The sequence below is a fragment of the Xiphophorus couchianus genome, chromosome 5, assembly GCF_001444195.1.
Source record: "Xiphophorus couchianus chromosome 5, X_couchianus-1.0, whole genome shotgun sequence".
NCBI classification, from domain to species: domain Eukaryota; kingdom Metazoa; phylum Chordata; class Actinopteri; order Cyprinodontiformes; family Poeciliidae; genus Xiphophorus; species Xiphophorus couchianus.
In genome coordinates this window covers 36,964,291-36,987,790 of record NC_040232.1, presented here as the reverse complement: position 1 = coordinate 36,987,790, position 23,500 = coordinate 36,964,291, and the positions used below count along the sequence as shown (strand labels likewise).

The 23,500-nt window shown below is 41.3% G+C and overlaps 1 protein-coding gene across 7 annotated transcripts in view; it reads left to right on the top strand.

Moving 5' to 3' along the window:
• lrba (LPS-responsive vesicle trafficking, beach and anchor containing) overlaps positions 1-23,500 on the top strand; it is a 243,144-nt gene that overhangs the window by 121,098 nt on the left and 98,546 nt on the right. For all 7 annotated transcript variants that reach the window (XM_028018763.1, XM_028018766.1, XM_028018765.1 and 4 more), the window contains 2 exons: positions 13,850-13,974; positions 22,083-22,220. In XM_028018763.1, the coding sequence (XP_027874564.1) occupies positions 13,850-13,974; positions 22,083-22,220 (263 nt within the window). The remainder of the gene's footprint in view (positions 1-13,849; positions 13,975-22,082; positions 22,221-23,500) is intronic.

Below are 23,500 nucleotides of genomic sequence, written 5' to 3'. Positions count from 1 at the left end.
CGGGCAAAATTGAAACAGTATGCCTCCGTATTGATCGGCGGGGAGGGATTGAAAAGCAACAGCTTTGTAGCTGTTCAGCAGGACAGTCAGCTGACCTGTAATGGACAAACTATTGATATCAGCATTTCTCTTATCTTGTGCTTTGTCACTTTTTTTTTTTACTAAGAAAAAAGGTTGATTCTTTCTGTTTAGCTAATAATGAAGAATAATACCAGAAATATCTGATAAAAACACTGAGGAGAAATTTTCTCATGCCTTTCCAGTTTCTATTTTAGCAGTGTTGCTCCATATAAATATAAATATTTCTCAAAGAAGATGGTTACACAATGTGACAGAGTGAGCAGCCTTTTGTTTTATCAGTTAAGTCCATTGAACTCTACTATTCTGCTAGACAAATTTCTAGGTTTGGTAAATTATCCTTATGTTGATATTTTATGGCACAATCAAGTAACTTTTAACTTCAGTTGTAATGAAAATGTATATCAGATATAACAAATTGCAATTTGGTACCTTAATATTGGGCCTCTGTCTCTTTAAGAAGCTCTGCCTTCATGAAGTCATCACAACATGGCTCCTTTAATGACCCTCTAGCAACATTTTACCAGTGTTTTACTGAGAAGTAGTTCCTATAATATGAAGTTAATGTGCATAGTTTCGCCAGGTGTTTGCTAATTGCTGCTGGCTAGTCTGAAGGACCTGAGTGAGGGAGTAATGGGGGAATAGCTGCTGCAGCTCTGAGGAGGAGCTTCATCCCCCAGGGGTTTTGCACAGCTGAATGGAATAAGGGATTTCTCAAACAAGTATGAAAGAATCAAAGCAAAACTTCAAGTGTGTTTTTGATAAAAGAGTAACATGAAATTAAAAAATGTAAATTTTACATAATACTGCTCCTTTGAACTATTTTAACTATTTTACATTTCTTCTGTGCATTTTTCAATCCCTGAAAGATTGAATGAATGGATTAGATAGTTCCAGAGTTATTTTTATTCATAATTAGGATATAAATTGTGGAAACGCACCAAACTGACCTTCTTCTTCTATTTAACCAGAACGGGAAGGGAAGAGTATACAAACAGTTTATAAATGAAAACCAGGAAATTGGTACAGCTCTCTTTAGAACCTGATGTTTTCCTGGTTTCTCTCTTTACCGTTACAACCCTCTAACATTTACATTTTCAGATCTAAACTAAATCCTTCACTTCATTTAGTTAATCCATGCCTGAAAAACACCCTCAGACACAACCACTCTTAAACACAATTTGAGATGTACGAAGGCATTGGGCTTTTGATGATGGCTTAGCTTCAGAACCATCTGAAAGAAAAGGGAGGGTAAAAAAAATTATCAAACCTGAAATGAACGACTCTACAGTGACTACTCACCCACCACCACTCAAAAAGCCAAAGTTAAAGATGCTCTCATCACAATGTGGGGATTTCTGGCTTCTTTAAAATACTTACCTGCTAATTCAAACATTTCCAGATTGCAATTTTTCTAAGGACCTAGAACATAAGAAGACATGAGAACAGCATTCCAAATGGAGTCTCTTGCCTTTTTATTAAGTTTTTTGACGAGCAGAGCCAACATCACACCAGCTGTTCCAGGCAGGAGCTGCTGTAATACACTAATTTTGAAACGTTTCATTGAAAAACATGTTTTTTTGTTGGTTTTTTTTTCGAAATTGTCAGTGTTTTTTTCCATTCATTTTAGTACCGTAATTCCAGTCTGCTCAATTTTAGCGTCAATGGAAACGCAGCCAGAGATACTGAGAACGGCCGCATTAAATTCTCTTCACTCCGGTCAGGACCAACCGAGCTAAAACTCGGCCGATCCCAATCAATAGCCGATTTCTCTGTGCACGTCTGATACAAATGGAACATGTTAACATTGGTGCCCTCGTGGTCACACGAACCAACCACCCAACGAGTGTTTTAATATTCACTCACTTCTGGTTTCGGCTCCAACCCAAACGACGTCACGGGGACCGGGTGTGCTGCAGTGAGGCCATTTGTGTCACATCGCCTAGTATTTCGCTATATTAATGATTGCATGAGAAGCTCAAGCAGCAAGAATAATTTCCACTTGTATCCTCCTGTTGCAGACTTAAATCAAAATTATGGTGCACAATATCGAAAGTAATGCATGTGCTAAAGTCGTGGTCTGCTCAGTGTCTGCGCCGGGCCCCGTGAGTGTTTTATGGACGCGCTGTACATTACGACTGCGCCGGTACTCTGGACTCGCAGCTGAAAAAGGAAATGGGACTCCGGCACGTCAGCGGAGAATATAACCAAAGGAAACAAGAGCATAACAGTTTAGAAAACACGGGCCCTCGGCTGTGCCGTGACACGAGAGGGCGAGGGGGAAAGATGAGGAGAAGGGAGAGGATGGATGACACGCAGAAAGAGAGGGGAAATGATCCGACTCAGAAGAATGAAGACGGGGAAGATGGCACTAACACTTTAGTACAATTGCTTTTTCTTCAGATTGAGTATATTTTTTGGTAAATTAACCACATTACAAAAAAAATTTAACAAAATAAAATACTACTACTGTCGGGAGAGTTCCACAGAACATTATTTAAAATGGTAACAACTTTTGTTTGTGTTGGCATGTAACCACTTTTACTTTTAAAGGGACAGTACTATGACTTTTCCTGGTATGAGGAAAAGTCATACCAGGAATGACTGGTATGACTATCGTTGTCTTCTTTGTGGTTTGCGACAGCAGTAATATCTGGTTGTTGCTCATGTAACTCATGTGATGTGTGGGGAAAAATACATTTCCATTTCAGCTATTTTATGTCACATTCAAGTAACTGTTACCTTTAGTTGTTATAAATTTTTTTGTAAATATCAAAAATGATTTTAAAGAACTTAATTCAACATCTTGAAATTGGGTCTTTGTCTCTTTAAGAAACTCCTGCTCCTTCTAAAACCCCGCCTTGAGGAAGTAATCACAACATGGCTCCTCTATTAACCCTTTAACAACAATTTTTCGAGCGTTTCACTGAGGAGTAGCTTCTATAATGTTTGCTAATTGCTGCTGGCTAGCCTGAAGGAGCTGAGGAGCAGAAGAGGAAGCTTGGAAACTACAGCTCTATGGAGCTTCCTCCTTGAAGGCGGTGCTTGGTCCATCCAGCTTTTTGGCACAGCTGAATGGTTGCCACGGGAGATTAAAGGATGTTTTTGATGAGGGAGTAACATTACAGTATGATCCAAAGCTAAAAAAAAAGTCGATTTTATGTTTTAAACAGCAGTAAACTACTGCTGTTTAAGGCGGAAGTGGATGGACTTTTCATAAAAGTGGAGGGAGTCAGAGATTCTGCCATCACTGAGGACATAGCGAGACTAGAAATTAAGTTGTGAGTTTGCATAAATTAGGTCAGATTGTCTGTTGCTTTTAAACTAGATCATCCTCCAAATTAGCTCCATTTCTTTGGCCTTTTGGTTTTCTTCTAAACAGCAGCAGTCTAAACACAAGCGTAGGCCGTTCTGAGGCCCGGCAGCTGCGGCCGACTACCAAAAGGTTGTTTCCTCTGGTCCCCACGCTGGCTACTTGAAAACCATTTAGCCGGAGCTCAAGTAGTGATCATTCATCTGCTTTGATGCAGCCGTAAACACAAACGGAGGGTAAATGGGTCCCGGTCCCTTTCCTATCTCACAGACTTCTTCTGCACCAGAGTCCTTGAATGGGTTTCATGCACACCCCTCGGGTTCATTAATCATTCACTTTGACGTGCGTCTGGGACTAGAAAAAGTTGTGACTCGAACAAAAAGGATGTTCTTTAAATCTCCGGGGAGACCATCCCAAGTTTGACAGATGTGCGTTCCACGGGTTCCATAAAATAACATGCCACAAGGGCCCCACCATGCGGTCTGGCTCATGGCTATGAATTAGAATATAGCCTCAATAATAACATTTACATCCACTGTATATACAGTACGGTGGCGGGGCCTGCGAGGAATAGCAACAAAGTGTCACGGCGAAACATATTAACAGCTGATGATGTCCATATGTTAGCACGGCTAAGTGTTGCAGCATATTCTGAGATTTAAAAAATGACTCTTGGCAGCCAATTTATAAAATGACTGTGAAGGGAAAGTGGTTCATTTGAGGTTGGATCTTTTAATCCTCACAGAAGCAGCGGCTTGTAGGGTTTATTTGATGCATAAATTTAAATTATTAAGAAGAAGAAGAAGACCTGAGTCTGTGGCGCAGATTGGTGTTGTAATAAAAGGCCGAAACACCCAATGGGGGACAAGGTGGCTGTCCCCAACCAACAGGACATGTCCAACAATGAGTGGTGCTGATTAACAGTATTGTGAAAGGACAATTTTTGTTACTTAATTGTCTCTTCTCAAGCTAATTTTAATGTCAGATCTAACCAGATAAAATACAAAATGTGTTTTCTTTTTTAAATAATTCAAGTAACAGAACCCGACTGAGCAACAATGGCCTCTGTGGTCGAGTTCCAAGACCAGAAAAGAACTCAAAGCCTTGTTGATGTTCCGCTAATGTGGATAAAACACAATTTCGCAATTGCTTTTTTTTTTTTGTTCATTAAGAAAGGCAATGAAAATTTAACGTGAAAAAGTTTAATGCAATAAATTATAAAAATAAAAAAAAGTGCTGCGGCTTAATCCTCCTACTTCCTATCGTTGTCTTCTTTGTGGTTTGCGACAGCAGTAATATCTGGTTGTTGCTCATGTAACTCATGTGATGTGTGGGAAAAAAACATTTCCATTTCAGTTTTGCAAAATAAACCAATTTCAAAACAGCTTGTTATTGACAAACAGGAGTGGTTTTTTAAAAAGTTGCATCAGAAAACCTTCTTTGGGCAGTATTATGTCAAATCTTTTTTTTTTTTTTTTGAATTTACATCATATTATGATGATCTCAAATCAAAAACATAGCTGGAGTGTTGCCTTGACTCTATCATGAATGTTTGAGAAATCCTTTAATCTCCCATGGCAACCAGTCCGCTGCGCAAAACGCCTGGATGGACCCCGCCCCGCCTTCAAGACGAAGCTCCTCCTCAGAGTTACAGTTTAAAAGCTGCTGCCTCACAGAGCATCCCTCCTCTGCGACTCCCCCAGTCAGCTCCTTCAGACTAGTCAGCAGCAATTAGCAAACACCACCTGGTGGAACTGCACAATTGCTGAGCTCATTATAGGAGCTACTTCTCAGAGCATCGCTGGTAAAACGTTATTAGAGGGTCAATAGAGGAGGCATGTTGTGATGATTTCCTGGAGGTGGAGTTTCAGAAAGAGCAGGAGTTTTAAAGAGACAGAGGCCCAATTTAGAGTTGTTCAGTTACAAAGTCCAATTTTTTAAAGTTCTATCTGATATTTATAGTATTTTCATATTTGTTATAAAAATACAATAGTTACTTGTTCTATAAAATGCCACTTTGTGCCTGGAAAATACGTAAGACTGCCCTTTTAAAGTCCAAATATCAGTTCATGACAGTTTTGGAGAGGCCTAGTCAAAGCCAAATCAGAGATTCAAGTTGTCAGACTCAGACTAGCTTAGTCAGATTTTTTTTTTTTTTAATGATCTGAAACATAAGCAGCTTGAATCTCCAAAGGAGCAGATCATTTTCCCAGAACCTCCAGTGTGTTGTAGCTTTGTCTCCTTGCTTCCTGTTATCTATTGGTCCGTTCTCCTCTCCATTACACCTGGAGTTGTAATGGAACATTGGTGATGAAGCATGGAAGCATGCCTCTCATCCCAAAAAAAAAGGAAAAAGACCAATTACACCATCACACCTCCGCGCCTCGCCGCTTCACCGCCAGCCGGGATTCTGCAGCTACTATCAGATTTATGAGTTTCATATTGCCTTAAAGTGTATGGCTCGGTGGAACAAGGTCACGATAAAGGGTTGCTGATCAATATCTGAATGAAAAGCCGTTTGGGAAGTTTTTAGAGCTCTCTTTTTTCCCATCTCTTTCTCTTTTCCGCCTGGATGCAGTATGTGGCTGGTATCGATTGTTCAGGGCCAGTAGTTAGTCAAAGGCTATCTCCTTTGACTAACCCCTTTGCAGCATGTCAGCGCCCCCCCCTCTCCTTCCTCTTGATAGATTGGTATGCTTCCAGCCATTGTAATTACACCATGAGACCAGCAGGTCATTTATTTTGCTACTTTCAACATTAGGGGGAAAAAAAAAAGAGAGAAAGGGCGTGCAGAGGGAATCACCTTTATCTTTAGAACCCAGCACTTTGTTCTGCAGCTAACGCAGAAAAGTCCACGCAGAAAAGTCACATGCGTAGCATTGTGATGATCGTCTTTTAGTTGTTCATCTTCAGCTTGTGTTCTGGATTTGCTTTAGATGGACCTGTCTGTGTATTTGGGGTCAGGTTCAGCTCCAAGTGTAGAAAGCCGAATCAGAAGTTCAAGTTTAGCCTTAAACTTCCCCTTCTCCCCCCTTTTTTTTCTTTTGGAAAACAATCCTAAAATTTAAACTGCTACTAAAGCTCAATTCACTACATTATTTAAATTTACTTAATATTCTTACTGAGTGTTATCGTCAGGCACTTTACAGTAGCTTGGATGAGAGGTTTATAGAATCCATTCAATTCCATTGAACTTTAGAACCTTAGGAGAATTTTTTATTTATTTTCAATTTTTCCATGTTTGGTTTGAAAACTGGGATCTTCAGACAGAAACATTCTTCCCCTCTACCCAGTCTTATCTGACCTTGAGCACCGCTTACCTTTCCGGCCGTAGTTTGTGGTAGCGTAGTGTAGCGGTTCTAGATTTGTCACAGGATTCAAGATCAGCACTGAAAGCTAGAGGTCAGAGGAATATTGCAATGGGCCGGTAATGGCAGAATTATGCAACCCCGGTCCGGCGGATGGCCTCATTACCTCGCCGCGCCGGTGATGAATGTCCTCGCACGCTCGTTGTCAAAATCACAGGAAAAATGTGTCTTCATCAAAAATACAAATGGCGTCCGTCGGCCGGCGCGGTGGAAATCTGTCAACGACGCTTCGCTTTCCCCCGGAATGAAAACCGTCCTACGCAACATCTATCCCCTCCCTCTCATATAATCAGATATAATTACTGTTTAATGGTCTGCTTTTGTTGTAAGATCTACACTCGGTATAATCACCGCTAATTGGAAACTTCATGCGAAGGTAATTAGGCCTTTGATGGGCGTTATTTCATTTGGGAGCGCAACTCTGTGGGACGACCCGGGTCTGTACCAGCTGCTGAGGAGGCAGACGGGCAGTATGAAACTTTCTCTTTTTTAACTTCTATTGTTTTCTGAGAAATGTTAATAAATTTGATTTAATTGGAAACTGTAGGTAGCTGGGTTCCTATTGACCTTATATTGCCCTAATTGAAATGATGAAAATAAATTCGCTTAATGGAAGCAATTTCTGAAAAGTGTGTGTTATTTGACAAGGTTTTGTGCTAGGATCATGTAAATGTGTATTCCAACGGAAACACTCTTTTCGCGTCACGCAAGTCATGCGATCAACCGGATGTTAAGACAACAGGAAGTGGTAGGAGGATGACGTCGAGGCATGTTTTTTAATGAAATTATTCTTGAGATTTTAACTACATATTTTAATTTAATATAATCACTGCAACTTCAAGTGAACTTCGAGTTATTCAAAGTAGAGCAGCGTGTTGCCGTTACTCTCCAAGAGTTAGAAAAATACTTGAGATGTCAGGATGACTTTCTGTTGAAGATGGATGAAGCTACTCAACACTCGTTTTTCAGAAATACTGTTTATACTAGAGCACCTGTGATTTTATTTCAAAAATATGTTGTTTTGTCAAAATACACATTTTCTTTTGACTAGGCACGCTACCAAAGAGAGATGGGTTTTACCAAAAGTTAGAACTACCGTTCAGAAAAGAACTGAGTTCTGTGATGTGCAACTCTGGAAATTAATGCCAACTGTTCTGTTTAATAACATAAAAATACAATATAAAGATGTAATGAAGTGATGTGTGGACATCTGCAAGATTGATCATCCTAAATAAACAAAGCTAAACCGCTGTTGTGAAATTTTTTATTTTTGTCAACTTTAGCGGAATATCAAAGTTTTGCGCACATTTGCCATGGAAACGCAGCGAGTGAACATGTTGCATTTTCACCTTCAGGCATCCTTGTTTTTAGTTGTACCTTCCATAAAAACAGAGTCCCTGTATCAGTCATTTTCATGCGGTGCTGCTATCATTTTTTATTAAATATTGGATCTACCTTTGCTTTTAGGTCAAAAATGAGAAATGGACTCATTAAATAAGTTGTTCCTCTGATTAACAGAGAGGATGCGGGGGCAAAGATGGAAACGCTTCCTCCTCTCTGACCCTGGGATCACCTCGGCTGAATCTTGTAAACAACATTAGCCGAGGTGAATTAACTCATGTAGATGGGCTCCTGCTCACCTCGTTGGAGTAGGAAGGATAGGCATTAGCGCACATGCAGAAAATCACTCCCCCCTCCCCTGCACGACTTAATCACGCCAAAGCGTTTCAGCGGGACGGTTGTTTGGTCCCGTTTTCATTTTAATTTGAGCCCAGAGATCAGACTGAAGCCATCACTGCCACGGTTTTGACAAAGAGCCAGCGCTCTGGCTTCCCGGCGCCTCAACATGACAAATCCCCGGTCGGCTACTGCACCCGTTTCTTCTAAACACATGGTTTATGCAAATCAAAGCAAAATTATCTTTGGGGGGTCGGTGGGAGATATAGCGGCAACGTTTGAGCGATTTGAGGGCTGCCAGTAGAAACTGGCATTAATATCAAATAAGCAGGAAGGTAAAATCTCCGGCGCATATGCAGCTCTCAATGACTGTGCCCAAATTAATTTAGCAGAAAGGTTATGAATGGTTGTTTGTGCCAAAGTGCAGCCGCTTGTGGTGATATATGAAAGCCTATCCGCTTTGCATGTCCTGTTCGGCATGATAAAGGTCATGTTATCACGTACGCGCCGGCAATGCTGCCGAAACAGAATCAGCCATAACTTTAAAACCGTACATGCCATTCTGAGGATCCCTCTGTTGCCAAGGCGACCAGTCAAATCGTGTCCCTGAAGCTCCGGTACCGAGATGTCTGCAGCAGAACCCTTCAGCTCATTGTTGAATGCAGCTGTAGTTGAATGAACTGTGCTGTTTTTGTACTTCTCACTGGTCATGGATTAAAAATCTTTACATACTACTTACAGATACTGGAGTAAAAAACTTTCTAGAATAAGGACAATAAAAAAAAAAAGTTACAACTGTGAAAAGATAAGATTCTTATAAATATTTCTTCTTTTATACTGGCGTAGCGACCCACCTCACAAGTGATTTAAACATTGGGAAGGCTTCTCTGTCTACACTAACTCAGCAGGTCTTGTTTTTTGTTGAAATCTATATTTTTTCTACTAATTAAATGCGACCTCAATCAGACTTCTTCGTGAACAGTTTACGACCCCAAAGCGAAGAAGAGCGTTGACGTCGAGCCTCTGGAATGTGGCATAGCAAATCAGCAGGCACTGCCTGTTACCTAGCAACCCCAGCGGCGCTCCAACACGATTGCTCAGCTGGATTTGCCACTATACAATGGCTGCTGGAAAAGACAAGTGTTTTGTTGTTGGCTTACCATCCAGGAACCACTTGCTGCGTTCCTGTTGGTTGTACAGGACGCTCCACTTCTGTTTTTCAAAGATGTACCATTTTATGTGCCAGTGTAAACCTTGAGTTGGGGGGGGGGGTCATGGCCAGCAGCCACTTTTTTAGATTTAAAGTGACATGATGCCCTAAAATCAGCTCATTCTGAAAGGAGCATAAAATAGACTAAAATCTCTTTTATCAAAGAATGAATTTGTGCAAAAAATGTGATGAATATATTTTGTATGGACCAACATTAACCTGTTCAGGGACACATAGTAGGCCACCTTTAAAAGTAACTTCCCCATGATGATTTAATTCATTGAATAAACCTGCTTTCATCAACAGCCCCCCTCACCTCTCCCCTCTTTACCAGACACCATTTATGACCCAACTAATTACTAATTACACAAGTGGCTGGCGTGAGCTGGAACACAAACGCCGGCCCCTTTTGTTATTTTAATAGTTGTTATTTTGAAGAATAGTACGTCTATAAATTGTACTGAGGAATCCCTGGGCTCTGAATAATTTATTATCTTTGTGGAAACACACTGGGTGTGCAGGGCGGGGGGTTGTGGAGCGCTGGCCGTTCTTTTTTTTTTACGGCGGTCTCCTCTCATTGGGGGGGGGGGGTTGATGAGCGGATATCTCTTGCTGTCGTCCACCTCTGCTGGCACCTCATCATTAGGACTTCCTCTGTTGCCTGGTCTCAGCCAGCTGGATGAGTAAAGCTGGCAGAGGTGATACCCCCCCTTCCAACTCCCATCACCCCCTGCAACTAATTACTCCACCCTGATGGATTATTGTGCATTGTGCGAGTCGGACGTTTCCCCACCTCGTGCGAGGCGATGCGAGCGCCGCCTCAGTGCGGAGCCACTCTGTGCTCGGCCTCGATAATTATTTTCATAGATGAATACCGACGGTGGGCAGGATGATGAATTGGCTGTTTGCGTTCTGAGACTATCGCAGACGAACATGGAGCACGGTCTTTGTCACCGAGCAGAAATCTGGTCCTGCGCACACCTCTGCACTCCCTCCACCTCTGCGCCTCATTCCACTTAACACACCAGCTTTTCTTTTCATTTTGGGTCCTCCGTTTTGTTTAGATTTTGATTCATCAGGCGGACAGGTTTAGAATATTTTCATTTTCTTGCTCTCGGTTTGATCATTTTGTAGCTGCGTTTCCATTACAAATGTGCGCACATCTCCTACTGCTAATGTCGGAAAAACACAATTTCATGTTTCCGTTGAGTAAGAAATGGAATTAAAATCATATGTGAATAAGCTTGTTCATGCGATAAGTCGTTAAAACGCATGCCGGCGTCAGATGTGAACAGTTACATGAAACAATTCATCCATGACACTATCGCTCATCATCTGTCAGCCAATCAGAGGAGACGTTGGCGTCTTATTCAGGCGTTTGGCTCGACAAGCCCCGCCTACCTGGGAGCGGCTACGCGTGCGCCGTTTTGGGGAAGGAAATTGGTTGGCTATTTTTCAGAAGAGCTATGGATTCAACACGTTGGATTGACGCGCAACGTTTTATGAACTGTGTGATGCTGTGAGCGCTCTGGTGGAACCAGCTGCAGATAGTCTGGAAAAAAAAACAAAAACAAGTTATCATTCTACCACTACTTCATGTTGTCTTCTCCGACGATCCACCACTAGGGACATCCGGTTGTTCCATCATCTGACTCATGTGATGCGAAAAAAGTGTTCCTGTTGCAGTTTTGCGAAATACTTCTCCTTCAATATGGTTGAAAACCCGCCTCATCATAGCAACGGGTTTTTCGAAATTGCCATGTTTTTATGAATTTAACTTTTCTTTCGTAATTTCAATTTGCGCAATCGAACTGGGTTCCTTCTGCTGCAGTTTTTCCTTGTATAACATTTTATCAAGTCAGAGGAGTCCAAAGCACATTACACTGCGTTAACACACTAATGGTGTTTAGCTGCTCTAGCTGTGTTGTCATTGACCATATAATTACACAATTCAACATTTTGCAAATAAATTTGCTTAATGGAAACATGACCATTTTGAAAAGAAAAAGTTTTGGCTGAAGTTTTTTTGGAGAGGGTGCGGGGGAGGAGGCTGTATCATTGGTTTATTTCACCAAACTGTAATGGAAACATGTTTTTTTGCCTCACAAGAGTCACGTGATCAACAACCAGATGTTACTACCGGCAACATCTGGGACTGTCAGCTCTAACTGCTCATTTTTGCTATTTGCTGTGATGCCTAAAACCGCTCACGTCTTCCATCTGTGTCCTGTAACGTTCAAGAAATTAGTGATACATTTTTTTCTGTGGAAAGGTAGCACATTTAAAAATAAAATAAATGTTAATTATGCTCCAACCTGGCCTCAGTCCTCCCTCTTGGCTGTAACACATCATGCTTCTGATAACTAAACAACCAGATTGAAGCTGTCCTGTTGAGAAAATGAACAGCTCACGTCTTCTTGCTTCCCTAAATAAAACTAAAGTTTTACAAATCATCCTCATATTGAAATTACATTCTGAGCCCCGATATTCAGCGCTCAATGTAACATACAGTGAACCTCAGAGCTTTTTATTTTTCTAACTTCACAGATGGTTTTAAATATACGTATACACCCTTCTCATTCTCACTCTTTCCTCTGCTCCTCTTGGGGGTCACCATGATGAATTATCCTTTCTCCTCCTCATCAGATTCTTTGCATTTTCAAATGTTACACTAAACTCCTCCATAACCTCCTTCACTACAGGAATGTTCTTCTTTCTGCTTGACCTCTCAATTACATAAAAGAATCTCAGCGATACACAGGCGTTAGCGAAGTCACAAAGACCAACGAAAGCCTTGCCTGACTCATAATGAAATTCAATACTTGCGGGAAAATCTATTTTTATTTTTCTTGGAACACAAATATGTATTTTTATTTCTAATGTAGCAAGCACTAAAATGCATCAGTTTGCATGTTTAATTAATATTAAGATGTACTTGCTACAGATATTTGATACTTTAAGACAACTTGGAGTAAGACTTTGAACATAATCATTGTTTAGCAGAGGTCTGTCCTGCTCGGCTCCTTCAGACTAGCCAGCAGCAGTTAGCAAAGACCTGGTGGAACTGCTGTGCTCATTATAGGAGCTACTTTTCAGTGCGACGCTGGCAAAAATGTTGTTAAAGGGTTAATAGAGGAGACATATTGTGACGACTTCCTGAAGGCGGAGTTTCAGAAAGAGCAGGAATTTCTTAGACAGAGGCCCAATTTCAAGCCTTTAGGCTACAAAGTCAAATTTCTTTTAAGTCATATTTGATATATGTAGCATTTTATGAACAACTGAAGGCAACATAGTATCACTTTAAGGCATAATCAAGTAATTATGGGGCTGCAAAAAACGTAATACTTCCCCTTTAACAGATACACAGCTAAACAGGCTAGGAGACTTGAATGTTCTTCCTTCCTAACCTTGACTGTGTCATTTGGTTACATACATTTAAGAAGATTCTACATCAAAGTTTAATCCTATTTTGTCGGCTGTTGAAAGTATAATGAATATCCTTTTTCACACTCAAAACAAACAAGTGATAAGAATGCTTGCACAATCCCAAACGAGTCAACGCTTTCCCCTAGCTGAGAGCCTTTTCCTTCTGACTAACTCTGGTTAAAAAGGGAGATCTAAGCTGCAAGTAAAAATTGAGGCCACAGACATTGATTAATATTGGTAGTGCAAGCCGGCCTCCCCCCCCGCACCCACCTCCCTCTCTTCCTCCATGTCAGTAATGGCCTTCTCCTTCTCCTGCCGGCCATGAATCCTGACAAGAGGTGTCCTGCTGGGCCTGAAATGAGCCCAGAATGGAAGCGCGTGCCACAAACGCGTGTGGGAAATGACCACGATGTCGTGTGTTCACTCAACTGTGATGGTGCCCACTCACTCAGTCCGTCTCCTCGGAAACAGCCGGAGGGTGGAAGACGGGGACGGGGAGGGGGGGGCACCTTTACCTCAGAGATGGAGATGGAGTCATTGTCAAAAGCCTGCAATGGCTGCAATGGCTCGCCATCCCAGCATGCACAGGGTGAATGTTTTTGAAGACAGGATCCTAAGGGTTGTGAGGAGAAAAAAAAAACGGGGAAAGAAAAAAAAAAAGTCCAAACACAATGCAGGCTTTATGCATGCCTGTTCCGACCAAGTGCTAATGCCGGGCCTGCTATACCATGCTGGCTGGTAATTGCTAACACATGTGCAACCTCTGTCTCGCTGCAGCCGGCCGAGGGAGTTCTGGCGCCTGGACTACTGGGAGGACGATTTAAGGAGACGACGGCGCTTCGTCAGGAACCCGTTTGGATCCAGTCACTCGGAAGCGGCGCTCAAAGCGGCCGCCGAACACGGTCAGTCCAGCTCCTCTACGTCTGAATTTACTGTGCGCTCTCCCCCCACCGCATCGCAACGAGGTACCAGCTAATAAAGATTAGTCCCTCTTGTTGCTATAAAAGATTTATTGTTCCACAACACACAGTAAAACACCCACATTTGAATTTCACATAAATTAAGCCTACTCTCAAGTTCGCCTAATTCACTGGATTATGAATCATCGGGTGTTAGAATGGAAGAAGTTTGTTTACCCACTTGCTGCGGCCGCGTAGCAGCTGATACTGGTGGTTAGTAGAAATCTCTCTCCCTGCTCTGTTTATTTCCCATCTAAATAAAGGTTATATTGGGGGACTCCCCCCCCCCCCCCCCCCCCCCACACACACACACACACACACACACACACACACCGGCCCGCCCCTTTCCATCGTCGGATTCGTCACGTTAGCCTGGAGCAAATCTCCGTGTTTAGCGGCAGCATTTGGAAGAGGTGTGAAAGCTCTTAAAACAATTTGACCTTTTATTTATTTATTTTTTTTCTGTAGCATTAACTCGCACAGAAAAGCTGAGAAAATCACACCTTTGGTTTTGGCTGCATTTATTCAGGTAGAAAAACTCCCACGATCAAGAAGCAATTCCACGACAATGTCGCCCCCAACAACCGAACACAGCGCTTAGCCTTGACTTTGTGTTTCCCTTTTCATTGTGGTTATGATGTAACACGGAGGCAAAGTTTTTTTAGCCACTGTTCAAGACAGGAACAACTAGAGAAGATAAAGTTTAGGTTTTTTTGTAGGACCAAATCTAGTTACCTTGGTTTTGCTGGGGTTAAGATGCACTGCAAAAACCTAAAATCTTACCAAGTATTTTTGCTCTAGTTTCTAGTGCAAATATCTCAGGTACTTGTAAGTTAGACAAAACTAACTTTTGTCTAACATTTCAGCAAGAGTTAGGAGCTTGTTTTGACTAAATTATTCCTTATTATTAATTACATTGGTCTAGTTCCATTGGTAGAATATTTCACTTAAACCATGGAAAAATGTTATGATGTGAAACTAGTGTTTTTCCATCCATCCATCCATCCATCCATCCATCTTCTTCCGCTTATCCGAGGTCGGGTCGCGGGGGTAGCAGCTTCAGAAGGGAGGTCCAGACTTCCCTCTCCCCGGCCACTTCTTCCAGCTCTTCCGGGGGAATCCCGAGGCGTTCCCAGGCCAGCCGAGAGACATAGTCTCTCCAGCGTGTCCTGGGTCTTCCCCGGGGCCTCCTCCCGGTGGGACGTGCCCGGAACACCTCACCAGGGAGGCGTCCAGGAGGCATCCTGACCAGATGCCCAAGCCACCTCAACTGGCTCCTCTCGATGTGAAGGAGCAGCGGCTCTACTCTGAGTCCCTCCCGGATGACTGAGCTTCTCACCCTATCTCTAAGGGAGAGCCCAGCCACCCTACGGAGCGGCCCTCCATGGGCTGCCACCTTATCGTGGTGGAGGGGTTTGAGTGCCCCAATGATCCTAGGAGCTATGCTGTCTGGGGCTTCATGCCCCTGGTAGGGTCACCCAAGGCAGACAGGTCCTAGGTGAGGGACCAGACAAAGTGCAGCCTGAAGACCCCAATGATGAGTAAAAACATTGGACTTGGTGTTCCCTCGCCCGGACGCGGGTCACCGGGGCCCCACTCTGGAGCCAGGCCTGGAGGGGGGGCACGATGGCGAGCGTCTGGTGGCCGGGCTTTTACCCATGGAGCCCGGCCGGGCTCAGCCCGAAGAGGAAACATGGGCCCCCCCTCCCATGGGCCCACCACCCGTGGGAGGGGCCAAAGGGGTCGGGTGCACTGTGTGATGGGTGGCGGCCAAGGGAGGGGACCCTGGCGGTCCGATCCTCGGTTGCAGAAACTGGTTCTTGGGACGTGTTTTTCCATCAATACTAAGTAATTATTGTCAAGCTTTTATTTGTTGCTGAAAAGTAATTTGGAAGTTAGTTCTGTCTTATTTGAAGATATTTGTACTTGAAACTAGACTATCATTGTTTGGTAAGATTTTGTTTTTAGAGCCAATATCATCAGCAAATGGGAAGAGCAGTTTCAGAAACTTTCAGTGAATCTGGGTCGGTTTGGAAACGTTCCAAACTGAGAACTTCACATGAACGTTGTGGGAACTGATGTGGATTTTCTTGGGAATTATCTAGAAATTGAGGATCGTTAAAAAAACAAAAAGAAAAAAAAAGTGATATCTAAATATAAATAAAACATTCATTTAGTCACAAAATGAATGCGACAAAATGAATGTGTGTGATACTTTTAATACATTTTATGCATTTACCTAATACTGTCATTAAATCTTACTATACTCTATATATTGGGTGCGTGCATGCGCGGGTGTGTGTGTGTGTGTCTTCATCACTGTCGTGTTCTGGGCTCAGATATGTGGTGTCAATAGTCCATGGTTGTAGAAATCATTTATTTCTGTGATGGAGGAATATCCAGCGCGTGTTGGGGGCGTGGCCTCAGTGCCCCGCAGGAAGCAGTGTGTTATGTTTGTGTGACTGAGGAGTAGCACAGATATACTCGAGCGTACTAACACCAACCAAACACTGTTTGTAGTCAAGAATAAATTCAAATGTTTTTTTTTTTTAACTTCTCATCTTTATTCAGCATTCGTGTCCAACTTTTAAAATTCCCAGAATTTTTTTATTTTGTATTTTTTTTATGAATTTGAAGGACTGGTGGAGTTTTCAATTCTTGTTTTGCCAAAACGTATGAAGTTACAAACATGCCTCATATACAAGACCCTTTGTTTTAATTTTCTCCTCCAAAACAAAGGCTAAATTTAACTTCCTGTTAAATGCACTTTGGCAGAACAGTATTGTAGCATGTAGCATGATGGAAAGTGGGGAACTTTAGGTGTAGCAGCAGCAAAGTGGCAGGTAAACAAGGCAAATAAACACAAGAGTATTAAAATAAAACTAAAATAAAAGAACATACTGACAACATAAAGTGCATCAGAGGTGGGCAAATCGATCCAATATATTTACAGTATTGATACCATATTGGTATCACATCAATATTAGTGTGGTAAGATTGATACTTAAGTTTGAGATTCCTACTTAAAATGTTTTATTTTTTTTTGTATTATAATCTTTTGACTATACCTTGAAAATATTTCTTTATGCTTGTTTATTTATTTAGGAAAAATGCACACATTTTCTTTTTCTGTTATGTTAATGTTATTGAAGTATTTTGTAGACACTTATAAATGCAACCCTATGATTTAACAAAATAATTCAAAAGACAAACCAATTAAAGGTCGGACGTTTCATATACTGAACCACAATAAAAAGTATTGGTATCAGCGATCTTAGCCGATACCAAAATATTTACTTATCGGATAGATACCAAAATATGAGGATCACACACCAATAATGGACATGTGCAGTTGTGCTTTAAAAAAGGACCACTTGCAATATTTGAAAATAAAAACTGTGCAAACAGAGATATTCAAATATAACAAAAAATGTATTTTAAATGAGTGAAATTGTTCCAGTGGTGGACAAAGTACTCAAAAGTGTTGACACTATTGTCAAATCTTACTCAACTACAAGTAAAGGTTCCTTGGACAAAAGTTTTTGAAAGTTAAAGTATTGAGGTACTTTTGAAAATACATTAATATTTAAAAATACAAATGACATTTTCTAAAATCATTACATTGCTGTATTGTTTTCTGAGGACTTTTACAGAGAACCCACCTGATGATGTATTGACATGTACAGTAGTACCGCTCTGTTACAAAAATTCGACACCACCTGTAAAAACTCTTAACAAGGATGATGTAAGTCCAAATCCCAGATGTGAGAGGCGACTGTGATTGGTTCCCCTTCTTGTGAGGAGTGTAGCTTGTGTCCAATCGCATTTCTGTAAAGAGAAACGGCAGCAGCTAGCTGAGCCAAAAAGAATGTGTAACAACAAACTTTCTAGAAAGGTCGTGGTCAAAAGTCATACATTTTTCCAAAACATAAATACTCAAGTAAATAAAAATACTCAAAATATATACTTAAGTACAGTACTCAAGTAAATGTACTCCATTACTGTCCGGCACTGGAACACAGCACTAGTAATGGGTAATCTCATGGGAGCAACGGGTGTAAACAGTTCACTGAGCTATATTCATAATTCAACCATAGCGCTAGCGTTCATCATATCAGCCAATCAGAGGAGATGTTGGCATCTTAATCGGGCGCTTGGACCCACAAGCCTCTATGTATGGGGAAACTGTAGTCGGCCATTTTACAGAAGAGTTCTGGATTCAACACGTTGGAATCAAGACAACGTTTTATGAACTGTGTGATGCTGTGAGAGCTCTGGTGGAGCCAGCTGTACATTGCATGATAAAAAACAATCAGTCATCCTCCTACCACTTCCTGTCGTCTTCTTCATCGTTTTTGCCAGTAGTAACATCCATGATCACGTGACTTGTGCGATGCGAAAGAAAGTTTTGCAAAAATATTTCCATACGGTTGAAAAGCCACCTCCTCCTACCACAAAAACATATTAAAAATGAGATTTTCTTTATTTTTATTTGAATGTTTCCATTAAGCAAACTTATTTTTGTAGTTTCAGTTTGCTCAATTTTATGGTTAATGGAAACCCCGCTGCAGTCAGGGTGGGCCTATCCTACCCTGAATTATCCTGCACTGAACAGGACTTATTCGTCTCCCCTGCGCGTCCCTCCTTACGTGTCGTCTTCTCCAGAGATCAACGGCAGGTGTGACAGCAGCCGGTAAGAAAATGATTTAGAGGCAATAAGTTTTGGGGACCCTCAGGGTCCTGGGAGGCTCCTGGTCCTGCAGTAACGGCTCCAGTGCAGCTGTAGGTCGCTCTTCCCCTGCTGTCAACTTCCCATACAGTTTCTTCATGTTTCCCGCCAGCCAACTCGTAACCGAGCTCAGACATCCCACTCATTCTCCCATTAGTGCTTTTTTTTTTTTTTTTGAAGAGGAAAATGAGTTGAGGGTCCCCCTGCAGGCTCCCATCCGTGCTGCTGGTTTGATTTCATTCTGAATAACTTAAGCCGATGTCATGAATTCATCTATTGGTGGCACAAGACAAATTAATGCAAGAAAAATCTCCTATCCCTGACTCATATTGTGTAAAAATAGCCAGCAGCCAGTTGCCGAGTGGCCAAACCTTGTAAGGGAATACTGTGTGACTAAACTGTGGGAATATATTATTAGAATAACTCGGTGACACCGAAGCTCTGACGGCATCCATTTTCTGATGTAACCTTTCGTCTTGTTTTTAGCCGACCCGACATTTGTTACGGAAGTTCTGCTCCAGAGGAGAACGCGGGACTGGGTTTTCACATGGAGCACAGAGGTCGTATCTGGCTGTAATTATATTCATCAGCTGCAGAGGGGTGTGTGTGTGGGGGGGGGAACGGGCTCACTCTCTGAGAAAATATCCCAGAGATGCTGGAGACCCCCTCGGTCAGCTGGCTACACATCAAATTTTGTGCTAAAATTAGAAGGCTGTTCGCGTTTATATTTTAAACACAATCCGAACTCTGTGTAAAACAAAAAAGAAAAAAAGAAAACCAAGACTGCGAACGTTCTGCTGCCTGTGTTAAAGAGGGAAGAAACTGCTGTCATTCATTCTGAGCCAAGTCGACTTCCAGAGGGAAGCGTGTGGCTGCTGGTGGACTAGAGTAGGCTGCTCTCTATTTATGGCTGGAGAGAAGCATTTTTTTTTTTTTCCGGGGATTGATTCGGTCTGGTATGGGGCCCGTGTAGCAGAGGTGGCAGAGTAAATACCTGAAGACAAATGTCTCTGTTCTGCTAATCAATACTCGCCTCATGACCACACTGCTGGCCGCGCTCCCGTTAAAAACAAATTTGTTAATTCTGACAATTTAATTGCCGCGGCCATGCATGCTTGAGTGGACCGAGCAGGTAGTTCTGGGAAGAAAGCTTGGTGCTGCTGAAGACACTTGATTACGTTTGTTTTTGTTTTAAAGTAGAAATATTTGCAATCTGCCAGTCAGGATTTTGCTTTTTCATAATTTTTGTGTTTTACTTCCTGAATTTAATACTGTAAGTCAGGCTGCTGAGTGTTTGATAGACGCTCGAAAGATTAAGATACAAAACTATATATTTTGTGTATAACTACACCTATTTCTCTGTGTGTCATCTCAGCTTTATGCAATGCTTTCCTAAGAATAGCTACATCGCTACTCAGCAAGTTAAATTGGTCCTTTAAACGGGTCAAAAACCTACGTAGCTATAAATCATCTTGTATCAAAACCACAAGAGTTTTGTGTGTATGTATATATATGTATATATAAATAGATGTGTGTATATATATATATATATATATATATATATAGACATATTTGTATATCACACAGATAGAGAAAGAGAGAGATCTATTTATAAAGTCTAGCCAAATAAATAAAATTAAACAAAACTGTTAACAGAATAGAGAAAATGTTAATTTGAAAATGTATTCAACAAATTCAGGAATTTTTAAAAAATAATTTTAGAGTAAAATAAAAAAAGATACAAAATTTCTGTTCTAAAATAATGGTTAAATTAGAAAAATAATTCAGTTCAAAGTAGTGTAAATAAAAAAAAACAACCAAGATTAAAATAGAGTAAAAGAGTTTCTAAAAGAGTAAAAAAAGTTTAAAATAGTAAAAAATATAAAGTGAGAAAGTCAATTAAAATAGGTAAATAAAATGTCAAATGTATAAAATTGAATAAGATTTGAGTAAAGTTTCATTTTTAATAATAAACTGTACAAAAGAGAAAACGGAAACAAAATGCTTCATTGTGAGAATCTAGAGGACAGGATGTTACGTTTGTATTTCTTGAACTATGGAGTTAAAAGGAACAACTTATTTCTTCATGGTTTGTGACACGCTGTTTAATATTCCATAAAATTCCCTCCCAACATTTCTATGGAAGGCCATCAGTGTCTGTTTTGAATCCCATCAGAGTTTTATTTTTATGTGATGACTCCCGTTTTAGTATTAAAATGCGAGTTAATAGACGGTGCATTAAAGTTCCGTCCCGCTGCCTGTTTTTTGGTTGTTTTTTTTTCTTTTCCAGCTCTTCTAACAACTCTTCTGTCCACTTGGCGTGGCGCAAACACAAAAGGCATGTGGTACATATTAGGGGAGCTGGTAGTAATTTCACTGCCGCTAACTAAAGAATCCTCCAGGGAGGCTTAATTACAGGAAGGCCATTCTAAATATCAGTGAGCTGCATATTTTCCATGACAAGGCCCCGCTTCCTGCGGCGGCTCCTCGAGTCTGGCTGCTCCTCTCCGTCTCAGGTGATGACGAGAAATCCCCGGGATTTTCTGACGACTCACTCCGCCGAGGCGCTCCCTCGGCCAGAACGCGGGGATTAGCAGCTGCGTTACGGGCTGCGTGTTTACAAACAGTGCAGGCTCTCCAGCCAATCGCCTCGCGCCGTCCCATCCGCCATGCCACTCTTTTCCACTGTTTGCAGATTGTTGATCAGCAGCTCAAGTCCTAATCTGTTCATCTTGTTTAAATGGGGATTGGATAAATAACTGGCGCGCGTGTGTGTGTGTGTGTGTGTGTGGGTGCGTGGGCGTGTGTGTTTGGATGTCGCATTAACATGTCAGCTTGACGTTGGTCTGAACCAGCAGCAGGCATTGCTGTCCCCCGTCGTCATGACGATAGGTGTGAAAACTGATCTGCTGATATAGAAAAACTGTCTGGGTTATAAACTAAAATGAACGCATTTCCCTGCATTTTTCTTTTTAGGTCTAAAAAGTTGCAAACACTCGATTAGACGTCCATTTTGTTGATGTGTTTTACTTCCACCGAGAGGAATGAAGCTTTCCATGAAAAGTTTTAGAAAAAAACCCCAAAACATTACGCTCAGTTTTACTTTTGCAAGACTCGAGCCTCAGATGAATGTCTGCGTTCCGTCAGGCTGCGTTGTGCAATAGAGCGCAGCGTGTTTGTCCCTCTGATTAATAACAATAAGCTAAAAGCCCTCCATGTGTGACTGTGAGCAACGCGGCCGAGCCAGAGCTGCAGCCTTCTCCACCAAAACGCCACAGCATGAGCTGAATAAGAAGAGAAACCCTCTGTCCTCTCCATTCAGCGTCCGAGGACGACATCCTGAAGCAGTCCATCAGGAGCCAGGCTCTGGCCAATCAGAACACGGAGAGCGAGGCGTCCCTGGACGGGGACGACGACACCCTGTCCTCCCTGGAGGACAAAGACCTGGAGAACCAAACAGGTACGGAAGGAGATCATCTTCTTCTCCTGCCTTACAGTCAGTAACATCACACGCACACACACACACATAAACACACACTGTATTTTGTGTTGCTGTTTTCCTGTTGCTTCATTTGAATACACTGCAAAAACATAAAATCTTACCAAGTATTGTTGGTCTAGTTTCTACTTCAAATATCTTTTAACACTTGGAATGAGACAAAACTAACTTGCAAGTAACTTTTCAGCAAAATATAGCAGCTTGTTTTAAGTCAATAATTTCTTAATATACATGAAAAAGTGCTAGTTTCACTTTTAACAAGACATTTTTCCCGTGTTATAAGTGAAATAATCTGCCTGTAGAAAAATAGGAATTATTTACTGAAAACAAGCTTCTATATCCTTCTGAAAGGTTACTTGTAAGTTTTGCATTTTTTCATGAGTACTAAGACATTTGAACCAGAAAATACACACACAAAAAAACCTGGCAATATTTTGTGTATTGCAGTGCATAGACTTGTTTTATTGTTTAATATAAAAGACATTTTGTCGCCATGCATTTAATCGCAGCTTAAAGTTTCCATCATGTTGTGACATGAAGGTGCAGTTAATTTCCAGAACAATACAAGTATTTTTTTTATTACTATTGTCCATCTTATTAAACATATTGCGCATCCTTTATGATCCCCAGTGAACTTCATCTGTGGAGCATTAAAGACACACACATGCTATTTTTACCCTCTCAACTCCAAAGATTTTATTTTTATCAAATATATTTTAGCAATGTCCTTTTAAACTGGATCAGAATTTTTATTATTATTATTATTACTATTATTATATTTTTACAAGAACATGGGATTTTCTTCTTCAAGATTATTAAGCTAATAAACCTTCATACAGTACGTGCAGGATTTTATTCCTTCTCCTTTTGGACTAAATATGCCCCTAATATTTCAATAATCTTGGTTTGATTAAATATTACTCCGCTTCTCTAACCGGATTAGATTTATAATCTGGGGAAGCTGGCAGCAGAATAAACGCAGAGTCGATTGAAATAAAGCAACAACGGGATTAAAGGTTGATCCCTGTCTAATGACGTGATCTGCGGCGGGGCGGAAGTGGGGAGCTGCGGCGGCTCATCTCGTCACCTGAAGCAGCAGCAGCAGCAGCTGCAGCAGCTGTCTCTGCCCCAGGTGGAATTGAGTGACTTTTTTTTTTTTCTTTTTTTGAGTGAACGAGCTAAAAAAAAAAAAAAAAAAAAAAAGCAACAACAAAAAGCTGTTATTCCAACCCACGGATAAC